This window comes from Ptychodera flava, chromosome 16, assembly GCF_041260155.1.
Source record: "Ptychodera flava strain L36383 chromosome 16, AS_Pfla_20210202, whole genome shotgun sequence".
Taxonomy (NCBI): Eukaryota; Metazoa; Hemichordata; class Enteropneusta; family Ptychoderidae; genus Ptychodera; species Ptychodera flava.
Window position 1 is genome coordinate 38,419,420 of NC_091943.1, and position 16,805 is coordinate 38,436,224.

At 36.9% G+C, this 16,805-nt stretch overlaps 2 protein-coding genes across 9 annotated transcripts in view; both read left to right on the top strand.

The window, feature by feature from the left end:
• LOC139114793 (coiled-coil domain-containing protein AGAP005037-like) overlaps positions 1–16,805 on the top strand; it is a 77,295-nt gene that overhangs the window by 30,188 nt on the left and 30,302 nt on the right. For 6 of the 7 annotated variants that reach the window (XM_070676719.1, XM_070676723.1, XM_070676722.1 and 3 more), the window contains 3 exons: positions 3,783–3,866; positions 4,049–4,322; positions 5,483–6,509. In XM_070676719.1, the coding sequence (XP_070532820.1) occupies positions 3,783–3,866; positions 4,049–4,322; positions 5,483–6,509 (1,385 nt within the window). The remainder of the gene's footprint in view (positions 1–3,782; positions 3,867–4,048; positions 4,323–5,482; positions 6,510–16,805) is intronic. The other variant, XM_070676725.1, reaches the window with a different exon arrangement.
• LOC139114795 (uncharacterized) lies at positions 7,462–16,005 on the top strand. Of its 2 annotated transcripts, none has more exons than XR_011547946.1 (13): positions 7,462–7,902; positions 8,724–8,858; positions 9,076–9,168; positions 9,474–9,536; positions 9,708–9,797; positions 10,064–10,397; positions 10,645–10,927; positions 11,209–11,445; positions 12,225–12,301; positions 13,093–13,197; positions 13,700–13,917; positions 14,129–14,309; positions 14,715–14,805. XR_011547946.1 is itself a non-coding variant. In XM_070676726.1 (13 exons), the coding sequence occupies exons 3-12, from the start codon at positions 9,101–9,103 to the stop codon at positions 14,851–14,853; spliced, it is 1,614 nt and encodes a 537-aa protein (XP_070532827.1). In that variant the 5' UTR covers positions 7,462–7,902; positions 8,724–8,858; positions 9,076–9,100; the 3' UTR covers positions 14,854–14,878; positions 15,942–16,005. The 2 variants fall into 2 exon arrangements, 1 of the variants encoding a protein (XP_070532827.1); XM_070676726.1 differs by lacking the exon at positions 14,129–14,309 and adding an exon at positions 15,942–16,005 and having other exon boundaries at positions 14,715–14,878.

Here is a 16,805-nt window from a genome sequence, read left to right on the forward strand (position 1 = left end):
ACAGTACTTATCGACCAATAATCCTGACATCAGACATCCAATTATATGCAAAGTTGACACATTCTGGAAAATAAAAGTTTTAATGTAGTTGATATGACTAGGGCTAACCCTACCACTGTTTTCTGACATGTTCATTCTAGATTGCTGTACCAGTAATTTCACGTAAAATGTTAAATGCTTGTGTGAATTACGTATGAAATCACAGTTCCTCTTATCGTAAAATCTATTCAAAGTGTTTGTGATAATGACAGGTGGGAGCCTTCAATGTACATAGGTGTAGTGGCAGCCAGGGAGCTAAATGTGCTATTGCAGCAACAATTCAGTGTCTGAGATATTAAAGGAAATATACAGTTACATCAAGTTACAGATAACTTGTAAAGTCAAGTCAGTCTTTGAGTGATAGGCTTGAGTGGGACAATAATAATAATGATAATAATACTAATTATTGCTTGCTTGTAAATATAGGATTTACATCACATTTGTGGCAATAAAAGTGTGATACAAAATTAATGTTTCCAAGTTTTTCCCTCATCATGTATTTGGTATAGACATGTATAGATATCTGTTTATCATTGCAATATTTCATACAGCTAGAAAAATATGTCTTTGACAAAGTCAATAAAAATCAGTAGTAGAATCTTGCTGCTTAGTCAAATTTTAGAAATGAAAATCATGCATTATAATCTTTCACTGGAGAACCAGTTGTAGCTTTTTTTTCAGATCAGTAAAAATGTTCTGTTGCAGCAGCAATATTTGATTGTTTTAAGCAAGCAAAGAGTTAGTTGTATGGATTCCGTCGATAATTGAATTTACTTCAGATTGAATTCATTCACAGTGTTCAGGATGTTTAGGTTGTGTACATGTACACAAAGGGATATTACTGTGACGCTGTGTATGTAAGTTATGAATTAGAATATGCAGAATAAAGACATTACACTCTTGCACATCTTTACACTCTTTTCCATCTATCATCGAACGCTCAACTTCATGTGAATATTGATACATCTCATGAATTCATCAGTGTGTTTCCTTTGAAACTTCATGAGTTGTTAAGGAACTTCCCAAGAAGTTCCGGACGCTGGCGCGACAAGTTTATGTAAACATAGATACTTTGTAGCTGTCTGTGTCTGCTGTACGTACGAGAGAACAGGCTTCCTGAACGCAGCCAGTGATAGACCAGTGCGAGAACGCACCAGAGTTATGGACAACGTTCTCCAACATATCGAGTTCTACAAAAGGCGGCAGCCAAGTATTTACTTACACGAAATCAGAAGAAGACTTCTTGATTATTAAAACGTGCCATCGCTGGCGACAATCCACCGAGCGATAATCAAATACCTGAGCATGAGTCGAAAGAAAATATCAAGTCTTACCGCCAAATCAATGACTCCAGCTATCAAACAATATACACTGGATTTCATAGAAACTGTTTCTGACTACAATATAAATCAAATTCATTGGTTTGATGAGTCTTCGGTGATCCGAACTTCAGGCAATCGTCGTTTTGGACACGCAGAAATCGGAACACCGGCAGTTGAAATACAACGGCATGCATCGAACGTAGCCCTGCGTACCGTGCTGTGTGTTTTGAGGGGGCTGTGTAACGCCCGAAACACACAGCACGGTACGCAGGGCTAGCATCGAACGCTACATACACGATCAACCTCCTTGTCAGTGCTACGGGTGTCGATCATTCCGATGTGATCGTTGGACCATCAAACGGGTTGGAGTTACTGAACCGTCGGTGACTGTGTGATTATGGCTTCCACCACTCGCGATGTGTTGAACAAAATCCCAACGACTATTGCATGAGAAAGGGTTCGACTGATTTACCACCAAGTTCAACGCTTGCGAGCCGTGTTTCAACTATATAAAGAGTGAGCTTAGATCTAATCAAGATTTTGCTTACAGGTTCACTAAACTAGCGACTGCTTATGCCATAGCAAACATTACTCCCGGTGCTTGTCGTTTCTTTGCAAAAGATAGTGGTTTCATTTGGGACCATCATCATTCATAATCATCACGATAAGTTACGCATATACATTTGTGCCGGCGTGAGGAAATGAACCAGCGCGATACGTTGACTTTCAAAATTAACCAGCGCGATACGTTGACTCTCAAAATGAAAGTTCGACTACAATTCTTGTTTGTCTCTTGAAGTGAACCTTAGTTTCCAATTTCACACATTTTAAAGCATTTCTCTGTCGGCCAGGACTCTGCACACATAGACTCTCGCCAGTCGCTTGGTCTCGCGTATTGGCGTAGCTTCTGGTATTTGCTTGTACAAGCCTTCGGCATTCGACCTCGCGCGTTCGGCGCTCGATCGCCTATGTTGGATTGCTACCGCACTAATAATAAACTATAAAGTGACTCCGGTCAAAAGAAGGCACGAGGGACTGTCGACAGTCTACTGCACACAGTGTAGACTTGGTTCAAGTCAGTGAATTTCTAAAAAAATCTTTTGTAATAGATTCTCGTGTTTTTTTCTCTTATTTCATACAAACCTATTTGGAATTTGGCAGCCAAGGCCAGTTTTCCTTGGGATTAATTGAACGCGTTACCTTTGAGTCTGCGCAGTATAGTGAGTTAGTTTCTGCCGGATTGACCGGGAGAAACTCCCCTGTCAATCACTGCACCAGCCAAAAACTCAAAGCTGCTTGCGCAGGGTATCATCGAGCAGCCTTTCGCTTGGACTTGAACGCCTGCGTCCACTTTCCCCGCTATTGTTCGCGCTTTGCCTGAGACATGTACAAGTAGTAAGTGTTGATCTTCCATAAAAATACGGGACGGGAATAAACGAAATGTAGGCTGTATAGCGTTCACCCAATTTGTTGCGGTCACCCCACTCACGCGTTTCATATGAAAACAGAACACAAATTATCGTGTTCACCCCACTCAAACATTCACAAATCACAGACTTGAACCAAGTCTACCGTGTTGTGTGCCCCAGCAAGTTTTATTTGTTGGCGACGTTTTGTCTAGTCTGGTGAGTTTGTAGCTGTTGAGGTGGTGAACTCTTTGAGGAAGTTCCAGTCAGCTACAAAGTATCTATGTTTACATAAACTTGTCGCGCCAGCGTCTGAAACTTCTTAGGAAGTTCCTTATCAACTCATGAAGTTTCAAAGGAAACATACTGATGAAGTCATGAGATGTATCAACATTCACATGAAGTTGAGCGTTCGATGATAGATGAAAAAGATTGTAATGAGAAGTCAGATTTCAATATATGCCAAGAAAGTTCTGTTTTCTTATAGATAAAATTTTACATTTGTGTGCAGTGTGTAACAAATTGAAAATACTCAGCACTACCAGTTCCAATTACCATGAAAATTATCATTGTCATGTTTGTCTGTATCTATCATTCATTATTTGAAACCATACTGTGACGATACAGAAATTAAAAATTAAAAACTTGACAGTTTTACAGTATTGAATTGCATATATTGTACCGGTATTTAAAAGTACAAATTATTTATCAGCTTTATCTAATGTTTTCAAAGGAAAATAAAGACTCAATAGTTTTACAAAGGAGCAGTGTCAACAAGAACTAATGACAGAGTATGATAATAACTTCAGAATCAAATTGTTTTGCTACTGTGATTCTGTAATGGCAAAAATTTCATGCACCTTGTGCCCTACTCACGATGCAAAGATCGCATCCTTTCCCTAAAATTGAATTAAAAATATTTGAATTACAAACATTGATGAATGTGGAATGTAAATTTAATTTCATAACACTAGGAAGATGACAAAAATCATAACAAAATTGTTTTTTTTTTCAGATTTATCAAAGAGGAACCATTAAGATTGGATTCAGCGTTGAAGAGATGCAAAAAATTGACAGGAACTTTGTTTACATTGAAACGGTAAGAATAATTGTGTGCAGCAGCCATGTATACACTGCCTTTGGCAGAAGACAAACTAAATATATATTAAGTGATCATCATAGATTGCACTGGATGTTTGCACATTCATTTATACTGCTGACAATACAACAAATACGATATAAAATACAAGTAGACTGAATAAATATCTCTCCGTTTATTAGGCTAAGCTCTGTACAAGAATACCATCCACCAACCTCACCAACAACAAGTACTTTTCAAGAACAATACATCGTGGCAACACCAAGAACTAAACAACAAAGTACACCAACAACATCAAATAAACAAGATTTCTTTTCATCGAAACCTTCTCCTGTACATGAATACCACACTTCAACCAAATCTGCATTTCAAAGCGTTCGTCCACCAACCAGTGCAGCAGTCAGGGAAACTGGCCGCTCTCCAATCAATCAAAGTAAAATTGTTCAAAATGTAAAGGTATGTTCTGTTGTTCCTCTTTAAATGATATTTGAAAGGAATACAGTTGATCATCAAGTCACGTATCATACCTATTTATCATCAAGTCATCAAAATGCACATAGATGTAGAAATTGGATCTCAAACTGTGGACAATTATCTTATTAAAAAGATATATCAAATGATTTACCAATTATGAGCTAGGCAGATCAATATGACTTATATGAATGGCATTGTGTGATTAAACATGTCAAGTAGTCTACATGTCAAGTTGATGATGTATTGCCATTGGAAGCAACCGCAGAAAGTATTAAATTTGCTGATAATTGCAATGTCCAATTGTTAGGGCTGCATTTCATCTGAGACTGTTATATCTCTTTTATGGTAAAATTACGTTAATTTATGTCATTCATTAAAATAAGTCAGCACATTTGATAACATACGCCATATATTATCACATTAACAGTTGCAATGACATGTCCCATGATGGCAGAAATTACTGCATATGAGAAACCTGAGTTATTTTATTTGCCAGAGTTCTAACAGACATAAACTTCTTATCACTATTTCAATTCTAACAAACTCTGTACTGTATTCTCTACCAATGTTACAAACAGCAAAGTTGCCATCTTTTATGTTACAAGCTATTTTATACACAACATCTATGTTCTGTCATCTAAAATAAGCTTTACTGGTGGCCTTGCATTCTGCCATTGCAGTATTTCAAGATGATAATGCAATGTAAGTAGTGATAGGCTCAGCCATTAAGAGAAAATTACTGGTAGATTTTGTCTGGTCAGTGGTGAAGGTTAAAGTCATGAACATAATAATGTCAGGTTTTTGACAGCAGGTTTGAGAAGACAAAAATCAAGGTGTTCATAGATGTAAATGATAGCATACTAATTAACCTCTCACTGCACAAACTTTGGATATCAGGCTGGACAAAATCTACCAGACATTCTTGTCATGATAAGATCATTATACTACTGACAGAATAACAAGGACAACCTTGTCTAGAAAAAAAAAATTGTGAATTGTTAAAGATGGTGACGTTGCCTACCAAGAATAACTTTCATAAATTCAAAGTTTCTTTTTGATTAACTGTAAATAAAATAACTCAGGTCTGATTTGTTATGTAGTCTGATTAGCACTGAGCAGACTGTCGTTTGTGAATTCTGCAGACAACTGATGAATCAAGTCAAAGAAAGCGACTTTTCATGACTGAACAGGAACTACAAAATTTTGAGAAAAGCTTACAGATGGGACGAGCTCAATTGCGTGAAACTACTTATGGTGACAAAATTAACCAAAGACACAGAGAACACTTGTGTAACATGTATAATCAAGAAGGTCATCATGCTACACCACAACAAAAATCAACCAAAGTTCCACCCCCACCCCCACCGAGAAAATTCTTATCCATAAAACAGTATTCACCTTCAATACAGAGTTTAGGCACCACTTCAACCAGCAGCACTGTCACAGTACAAACTTCACCAAACATTAAGACTGCATTGGGATCTGGTGGTGAAGGATCACAATCAGTGATTCACCAAACTGTTCACGGAGGGAAGGTAGAAATCAAACCAAATATGGCATCTACAAGACAACTGAGTGGCTCTTCAAATACTTCTAGAATTACAACAACGGTAATTGACCCAGTGAAAGAAACAACAAAGCCCGCCATTGGATCGTCACCAGATCCATCAGCGACGAAGACAGTGATTCGACCCTCAAAAGCTACCTTGGGAGTGATAAGAAGCCCATTAACGCCGGAGGAACAAATTAAACAACCGGACACAACCCCCAAAAATGTAGCATCTGAAAGATCATCACCAAAGTTTTCAAATAGTGGAACTGACAAAGTCGACAATGTAAATCGACAACATCCATCAACAGCAACAAGTGGTAATTTTGTTGTTTACAAAACAACAACCATCGTGACATCGCCACCACCAAAACCACCGAGATTGACAAGTGCCAGTGATAGCAATGCTACATCAAGCATTGAACAAAGCAGTAAGAAACTACCCCCACCTGTTCCCCAAAGAAACTCTTCCATTTTATCTGCTGAGCATGGTGTCCAGCAAAAGTATCAAGGTCATGAGCATTTTGGAAATGGCACTACCATGCAAATCTACACTTCTACTGATAATGCAGGAGTACAACATAAGAAAATAATCAAAACCCACAAAGTGACGCAACAAGGTAAGTTTACAAAGCATCTATTCACCAGCATATCACTTCAATGGCCGTCTTTTATGGCTTCATTTTTTAGCTCATATTTGGTTTTGTATATAAATACCAAAAAGAGCTTATGTGATGAGTCGGTGGCGTTTGTATGTCTGTATATTTGTGGGTTTGTATGTGTGGATGTATGCCCGTTACACACAAAGGCTCCCATACCCCCAGAGCTACCATTTCAGTATTTGGTGTGCAGGTAGATGCAGGGGTTGAGATGTGAATTTGTTCAAATGAACACATCAGTGTCAAAAATGTGCAAATGAGGTAAGAAAAAGTGAAATCCTGCAAATGTGCAGGAGTGATGGCATGCCAGTAAGAAGCAGGCCAACTCCACTGATCTTGAGTCATTTCCTGTGATTGTTTATAAACTGTTATATATTAACAGACCTGCTGAAACCATAGACAGTAGAGGGGGGGAAGACCGTCTATACTCAAACTAAGAGGGGCTTGTTTCTGCTATGCATGTTGCTAAAGTTGACCTCCAGTACCTAAAGTTTCAGACCTTAATTACTTTTGTCATTCTTGTTTTTCTGGTTTAAATATTTCTTGTTTTTTCTGGTTGTACTGTGCAGAAATCATTGTCATAACATCAACGTAGAATTTTCCTCCACTGAACAGATAGAAACAACATTTATTGTTGATCATTGGTAACCCATACTGGTATATACCAATTCTGATCAAATTTGAGCGACACCGTATAATGGCGGTATTTTTATCCTTGTACTATAAGGCACACTAGGGATACAATTTCATCACTTGAATTTTGTTTGTCCATCTGTCTGTCCATCCTTCCATACATCCATTGATGGACCAAAATTGTTGAGCACATGACATGTCTCAAAAAGTACTCAAACATATGAGACCAGCTTAGGTGTGAGGAATATAGTATTTAAAGGGATAGTATCGGCAACTTTTGAGAATATTTCACTATTTTTGTCGCACGTCGCGTACTATTCACATGAATAAGCACAGTGAATCATGAAGAATCACCTACTAAGTGACCCCAGTACGTAACGTGTATCAATTCCTCGTGATAAAGAATGTTGACGAAGTGAATTTCTTAACGGACAGAAATTCAACGATGTTGACACACTGAATGCAACGTAATCGACTTTGTACGCATGCGCAAGAAAAGTACCGCACATGTCACAGTTCAACTCTGTTAAAATGGCGTCCACACCACAGCGCAAGCGACCAGTGGGTCGACCGAAAAAAGCGAGTCAGCAGCAAAGCGGAGTAGGATAAGGAGGAATGTTGGAAAAATTAACATTTATGAAGAAATAGAACGTTGGAAGCAGGTCAAAGAAGACGCAGAGTTGTCATCCCACGCCGAAGTAGCACGTTTATTACTTGATCGGTAAGTTAGTTTGAACATCCATGGTTTGAATCATATGAACCTGCGGGCTGCAAGTGCAATGCATGTGTGTCGTGCTTCGTACGCGTATCGTGTTCAACTTTCAGTATAACATCAGCCGGACATCGGAGCGCGATTTTGACGAGATATCTCTTTTCAGAAATTAGACGAACTACCAAGTATCAGCGCCAACTTCATTACGCTGTACACGGCATGCAGCATGTGTAAACATTGTGTGATCCGCGTTCAGTTGCAACTTTCTGTTTTGTTTGTTTGTAGTTGTACTTACACAGACCCATACTGCAGTTAAGATTTCGAACGCTGAACGTTGACGCAACCAGACCTGCAGCAATTTTATCACCAACTGAGGATGGCCATTTGAATTGCATTTAATGTTTCGTCTGGCAAGTTTGTAAACAATTGTTTACAGTCTCGTTCGTTTGCTTTTCCACTCCTGACACCATTATCATGAAGGAAGTACCTCCGTGTGCCTCATGTCCATTGAGACCTACCGGCATGGTGTTATTTTTATGTTGAACAAAATATTTCAGGATAAGGGTCGAGTTTATACCTCCTGTTCGATGTTGGAAACGACATTTAAAATGACACCTTTTTTGAAAACAACTTTGAGAAAAAAGTTACTAAGTAATGTTGGAAACAGCCTTAGTACCAGTAGAGAAAAGAGATAATTCATTATCTGTCTTTAATCCTTGGATAAACAGTGATTCTTTGAGTTTGTACATATGGTCTATTTTATGTTTAACAAGTTGAAGTAAACATTAAAGATCTTTCTGAATTGTTTACTCTATATTGTACCACCTTAGATATTTCACAACCAAACCAAAGACTGTTCCAGTGACTTCAACACCAGGTCCAAGCTCACAGAGTAAGCTTGTTGAAGTAGAGAAACTCACTACCAGTCCTGGGGTTTCAGAAATATCACAGGAATCTGATCGAAGGTAAGACCATAGACATTGTGAAATACTAGTATATGATCATGTTGCAAAATACACTTTATGCATTCAGTTATCAATAGTTACAGTGTACAAGAAAATCAATGGTCATGGGATTTTTATTGTTGTCTCTATACTTTTCATCATTTCTTAAAAAATTTAATTCATTTAATTACACTTTTTAAAAGTATATTTTATCTTATTTTGTTGTTTTTATGACCAGAAATGGAAGTACAACTCTAACTGCAATGTCAGGTGTTGAAGAGATTGCTTCTGATCAATGCACTAATGTAAATGTTGATACTGACAGTCAAAGGTATAGTAACTAATTCATCATTAAACATAAGTTGATGTGATTTTGTGAAAGAAAGAAATTGTGATGATTATTGATAATTTGGCAGTAGATAGTAATCTATAAGAACACAAATCTACAAAGTGTCCTTGAATAGAAATATGTCTGGAATACCACTGTCTATCCATTAATTTCAATAGTTGACAAAGTTGATACAGAAAGAACAAGGGAAGATAAGCATGGATAACACATTAAACTGCATATACATTGTACATATCAATATTATCTTTGAATCATAATAATAATATCACAAATAAATACCTCAACAGGAGAAGAGAAAAGGGAGAAGGAATCAAGAAAAAGATGTTGACTTCATTCGTAGATCCATTTGAGTAAGTTTTCACTGGAATTTGCCAGATTTTTTTTTAGAAATCAAAGGTTGTAATGAAGTACTACTTTTGAATTTCACTATTTTGTCATATTATGTAAATTGTGCAAATATCTTTATGTCTCAATTGCACCTCATGTTTGACTCTTTGATGTATTGCTTTACCCTTGTAAAGAGTAACTATAGATGTTACAATGGAAGAGGATGAAGACTTTGAGTATGAAAGCGATGAAGAGTATGAACCCAGTTTTACCTTTACACTCAGGTAATCTTGAAATTGTTTTATACAGTACAACAGATGTCATTACAGTAGAGTTCACACCTATTGTGATGACACGGGAAACCTTGCATGATCTCATACTTCCACTGTTACAGTTAGGATATGTTTTTAAAGTGCATTATGTGTCAAAGATTGTTTGGTGAGAACAACATGTGTTGAGAACAATATGAGTATACTGATATAAGTGTTAAAAATGGCAGTCTAGGAAAATGTTATGATGATTATTAAAAGAACATTATCCACATTTGCAGACCAAAACAAATGAAATTAGCAGAAGATGAGGACAGTTATTCTGATGACAATACAGAATCTGCACAGGAAGATGATGATGATGATGATGATGATGAAGATGATGTTGATCAAGTAACAGAAACTTCACAGGGTGAAAATGTTGAAAACATTTCAAGAATCACAACAGAGGAAGATGTCAGTGGGCTTCTGAATGACCATGTATGTCTGACATACATGCAACAACTTCTAGTGTTGGCCAATGCAAAGATTAATAGCATCTGTCATGTGAGCAACTGTAAAGGAGCTGTCCAGGTTTCTAAAGAAGTGATAGGTTCAGCTCTGTATTTGAAATGGGTATGTTCTGATACAAGTTTTCTCAGTTTCATCAAGGAGGACAATTTTTAAATTTTTGACTCATTTTGATATGTGAGATCAGTTACTTCACAAATGCATAAACTGCATACTGTATTTGAAAAATAACAGAGCAATTTCTGACTTTGGAAAGGTAAACTTGTAGCTTGTATAGGTTGTTGACTGCAGCTAAGTTTTATAAGTGTGGCACATATTTAGAAATATTTTCTTTAATTTCTTTGTATATCAGGCTTGTCCTGCCAACCACACCAATTTTAAATGGTGTTCTCAGCCGTTACTGAACAGGCGTCTTCATAGTGGAGACCTGATAACTTCAGCAGCTATACTGTTGTCAGGAAACAACTATGGAAAAATTCATTTGTTTGCTAAAATGCTGAACTTGAAGATAGTGTCCAAAGCAACATTTTACAAAATACAAAAACACTACCTTGTACCAAGTATTGATGAGTACTGGTTGAAACATCAACAGAACATGATTGACAAACATAAAGACAAGAATCTTGTAGTACTTGGTGAGTGATCTCTCTCAACACACACACACAGATGAGACAGAGAAAAAGAGACAAAGAGGGACAGGCAAATAGAGATGGAGACAGAAGAGAGGCAGAGATAGTTTGACTCTATAAATGGAGTTCCTTTGACAAATAGCCCTATTGTCACATAAACATACTTTTCAATGTTTGCATAATGTGTTCTTTCAATTTGCATGTATGAAGTACAAACAGTCTTTGGAGAATTAAAATATCGACAAGTTTTTTCATACAGTATGCTCAATTTAACATTATTCTGACAGGAGATGGAAGAATGGATTCACCTGGTTTCTGTGCGCAGTACTGCTCATATACCATGATGGAAAATGAATCTAAAGATATTTTGTCATTGGTGACAATGGACAAGCGCCAGACAGATAGGAAATCGACAAACTTGGAAAAGGCATGTTTCCAGGTCAGCCTCTCACAGTTACAAGATAAGGAGGTAGAAATTACAGAAGTAGTGACAGATTGCCATTTACAGATTGGTGCACTTATGAGTAAGTGGTCAAGATTTTCAACATACATGATAAAGGTAGAATAAATATTCATGACAGTCTGTCATCATTTATGTCTGGTCCATTGGAAAAGATACTAATATTTCATATTTAAACCTGGATTGTGGGTATGAAGGGAACGCGGCTAGCATAAGCATGATGTTTATCTTATTTGAATGAAAAGTTGAACAGTATGAAAGAGTGCTCTGGAACAAATTCATGTAAAACAGTAAAAAAGGAATATTTTTGTCACATTTTCATGCTTCATGGACCCATGAATATCCATTAAATGCTATTTAAACAAACTATGTGACATTGTATTGGTAGTACATAGGCAAAACTGATTGGACATTCACCAGTTGAGATTGGCATACTTTGTGACTTCATTTCATGGGATTCAACACAGATTTCAATTATCAGTATATATTTTACTTCATCCTTAGCCCTTTTCCTGCCAGACAGTATTTAGACTATTACTTCCCCATCAGCCAAGTCAGTAAAAAGCGGTATTGAGGCCAAACAAGACAGATTTTCACCCACTTGGCTTGGTATGTTATAGCATCTTTAGTCCAAAAAAATCAAGTTTACCGTATTTATGTTTTCAACAGCCTTCAAATGTACAGTACTATGTTAAAATACACTATATGGAATATGGTGTGTTTCATTAATTTTAACCATCTTGACCTGATGGTGGAATATGGACTTGGCAGGAAAAGGGTTAATGGGTGTCCAAGGTATTATTTGGAAAACAAAATAATTTTCTCATTTCCCTTCCCATACAGAGAGGACTTACCCAGGCATCAAACACTCCTATGATATCTGGCATGTAGCCAAGAATCTAGGAAAGAAAATTATGAAGGTAAGGCTCTCCAAATAACATAAATGAGCCAGCTGCAACACAAGTGTAGTTAACTAAATTTAAATCTTAAATTGACATCAGTTGTATGACTGTACAGTAATACACAACATACATTGTAACTACACTAACAAGAACTACACAGCAAGAAAACTACAAGCAGAGTTGAGTACATGTCTGTAGCAGGGTCTGATCAGTACCTGTAACAGTCCCTGAGAAATAATCTCTGTTACAGTAACTGTAAAATTGGTCAGATATCAGGGGTGTATGGACAGATCTGAATCAAACCTGATATTACAGGAATGTATACGGTGATGGAATTTCTGGCAGTGTCTAGTGCTGTGACCACATGACTGAAACACTGCTGTATGAACATTGGTGTGTCAGTGTTGAATTCACAGGGCCTGATGGAGGGTCTGAAATTTTGTCAGATTTCAGGGGTTTGTGTATTCAGAAAATGGGCAAATTTTGATGAGAGAACTGAATACAGGCATAATTGTGAGCACATTGAAAAAAAATCAGACCCTGTTACATACAGTTAGGAAGTCACATCACTGTGTGTACAGTACTGGGACAGGCAGAAATTTCAGGCCCTGTCACATCACTGTGTCTACAGCACTGTAAATTTCTATACAGCCATGTGATCACAGCACTGGCCACAGACCGTACACAACTCCTGTCACAGCAATAAGACGTCTTTGCTGACACAACCTGTACCACAGGGTTGTATCTGGGTTTAGCTCTACAGGGTCAAAACTTTGCTGTATAACCATATATTCTCTCATTTTGTTCAGGCTGGTCAAGACAAACAATGTAAAGCATTACTGCAATGGAGCCAGCACATTGTTACTCACTTCTGGTATTGTTGTAAAAAGGCGACAAGCTACGATGAATTCTTGGTAAGAATGTTTTTTTGGATTGTACAGTTTCACATGACTAATCATGCTGTGATTTTCTTTTGAGTTTTACCAATCCAAACATCACAGATTGGAATGTTGAATAAGAAAAATTTGCTAGCTGTGGTTAGTACCAATTAGGATAAAAATATCAGTTCATCTGTTTTTGATCATAACCTGTTTTAGCTAGCTTACTGCCCATGGATAGCACAAAAGTACTACATGGTTACATTGCATGGAAGTGGGTTTTTATTTTAGTTTTAACATCACTATGATGGCATTATATGTTATGTCATTTTTTTCAAATCTGCCAAGTATTGAAGGTATGACTTGAATTTGTCAATCTGTCTGCTACATATGTATCTGTTGATGATGGTAACGTATGACTGGTATCACCGAAGTCCTGCTGTCAGTTTTCACAGAAATAACATTGATCAAAATTTACACCCTCCTGTAGTGTGAGACCTACATTTATAATTAATTTTACATGTTCTCTTCACTGTAGGGAATTTGGTGTGGTACTCTTCACCATGTTGTGAATGAACATACATGGATACTTCCTTATGGTCAGGGTATGAACAAGTGTGATCATGGTCCATTGTGTGAAGAAACTGTGGCTGAAAGGGAATGGCTAAATAAGAATGACCCCGCTCATGTTGCTCTTCGAAAGATTGTCCTGGATAAAGCTTTCCTCAACAAGGTTCCATACTTTTTGAATTTCAGGTAATGTAATGTGTGATGATTGGTAACACAAATAAACTGTGCACACTGGGGGCACAAAATACATACAAAAATTAGCTAGGAATGTCATATATGTCAAAGTACTGAATGGTGGTGCTAACTGTAGCACATCATCTTGCAGTCTATTCAGTAAAACAATGTGTGTGACAGATAAATAAGACTGGCTAACTCTTTGCATTATTTTGATTCACAGAATGCAAGATGATCTGCTACAGTTACAATCATAGCAATACTGTGAGGTACTTCCAAGGTCAAATAGCGACATTCTCAGCTAGTTTCTTATTTATGATGTGCCTGAGGTGAATGAAGTTTATTTGCCCATGCAATAACAGATAAACTAAGACATACTGTGCACATACATATACTCATGACAGGTGAGGGTGATTGTCCTTTTCTGAGGGAAATGCAAAAGATTTTATGAAAGGAGTGAAGTGACAACATGATTGGTAGAAGAAGCAACTGTTGTTGTTATAGGATGGAAAATAGGTCTGTTGTCCATGTGTTTATCTTTTTACATCTACACATATACATGCATGCATACAAATTGGCAAGTATGCATGCATGTACAGGTACATTTGTAGGTTTCTTTCTATAGATTTATCAAGAGGGTGGATTTGTGTTCAGTTTGTCAGAAAATGTGGAGTCACATCAATGTACTAAAAGGAAAGAAAATGTCTGTTTGATCCTCCTTGCAAGAGGAAGCTTCTGTCCAGATTGGGCCTTGAAACACGATAACCATTATCATCACACTGATATGTGTATCTTACTTTTCATTTCAGAAGTACAGCAGAGTTGGAACTTTTCCAACAGAACATACTGATGTATGCAGCAAAGAGGTTTGCCTATACACCTCCTATTTACAGAGTCAGGAATTATTGGCGGCAATGGACCATAATATTAATCATGGAAGGGAAGTGAGAAGAAACAAAAATGGTGAAATAATGTGAGTTATGACAAATTTATTGGATTATACAAAAAGTACATATTTTCAAATAAAATACTAAAGTAGTTGTAAACAAGTAATAAATTATGACAGTAATGTAAATCCAACTGTCTCTTGAGGATAAACACAAAAAAATGATTGTAAAAATGAAAGAGTGTAAATAAAAACTTTAAATATTTGATGGGACAGTAGTCATATCTTCCATGAATTTTCAAAGGTTTGTGTTATCAGCCAAACTTTCTAGCTTTATTCAAAAATTGAAGCTAACAAGCACAGGGTTGAGTATGTCAAACTAATCAACCTATGGACAGTCAGCCCCATTCTCTTCTAAATACATTTTAAAACCTTGCTCTAAGAACTAGTGGTAGATATGCTGGGATGATTCTGACTACTACTGTCAAGGATTGGTCCTTGCTATCGTTATGATCAGCAAGCCGTTGTAAATTTTCACACTTGGTATTGATAAGTGCATGCATTTATTCTAGCTCCACTCAAAACTACAAACTGTGTTCACCTTGGGCTATATACAAGGCTCCCTAGCTGAACAAAGCCAGTATGATGGCAATTCTATCAAAATGATAGCATGTACTGTGGACACCTTGAACATTTTAGTACAATACATATATTTACTAAAACTTTACTAGCCTCGCAAATTTTGGTCCAACAGTGAGAAAGCATGTTACCATCAGACTGGGCTTGGGGATGGTTATTGACTAAATAGCTTACACATGATTTTTGAACTCGAACGGAACAAAATTTCTGCAACAATCAGGCATTGTAATGATAATCAAAAGCATAAGCTGTAAAACTTTGTCAAATGTTATGACTACTGTACCTGTTACTGTCTGCAAATACAGCTACATGAAATACCTGAGTTGTTGCTTATACTGTTGTAAGTTTCATCTAAAACCATAATGCTAATACCGAAAGACTTTGAATAAAATAAATTGCACAAAACACAAATACTGATAAAATAAATAGTAATTATGTTACAGATGAAAAATATAAAACATATGGAATATATATGGAAAATATAGTAATTTATACACAATGTCTATTATAGCTCTCAGAGACGCTACAATAAGAAGAGCGGACGGTGGACTGCGAGTCCTGTGAAGGTGGATAAACATATCCACATATCACAGATTTGCTGAAGTCCATTCTACAGAAAAGATTAGCAGACAAAGAAGGAATGCAAAGAAAAGTTGAACTAGAGCCACAAGACCCACGTAGGTTATCAGCCCACCTTGCTGAATTGCCACCACCACCAACAGCAATCCTTGTGCAGGAAAAAAGGTCAAGAAGACAATAAATGCTTCAAGCTGCCTAAAATCTAACTCAGTAACATTTATGGGAAAAATGGGAAAAGAATGTAAAAACAGTGAACAGTGATGAACTATACACTGACTTACAATTTGTGTTTCTTTCTGTGAGTGCCCTGGGTAAGGAACATGTAAACTTTTTTGGCAAGAAATGGGTGTGGGTACATACTTGCTGTATGCCATGATACACAGTAAGTCAGGCTACCGATAATTCCCCTTGATTTGTTCACCCACACTTTTTTTGCTTAAAGGGACAAGTCGGCCATTTTTGATGAATTTTGTTTGATACGAGATACTATTTATATTGTTTGACATGTTGAAAGATACTGAATAAATGGGTGACCATGCATGTATTCGACCCTAGTTTTAGACACGACACATGAAATCATCGCGACAATGAATTAATGACCATTAACTCATTTTCGTGATTGTTTCATTGATCGTGTCTAGAACCGGAGTCAAATATATGCATGGTCACCCATTTATTCAGTATCTTTCAACATGTCAAACAATATAAATAGTATCTCGTATCAAACAAAATTCATCAAAAATGGCCGACTTCGGTCCTTTAAGGCTTTTTTCAATTTTATCAGTTTCTTAACAAT

Bases quoted from the DNA above. Each gene is read 5' to 3' on its own strand.
- LOC139114795 (XM_070676726.1), top strand. From the start codon at position 9,101: ATGTCAGGTGTTGAAGAGATTGCTTCTGATCAATGCACTAATGTAAAT. The intron at 10,398-10,644 runs GTATGTTCTGAT...TTTGTATATCAG, and splicing joins CAGCTCTGTATTTGAAATGG to GCTTGTCCTGCCAACCACAC. The intron at 12,302-13,092 runs GTAAGGCTCTCC...CATTTTGTTCAG, and splicing joins TAGGAAAGAAAATTATGAAG to GCTGGTCAAGACAAACAATG.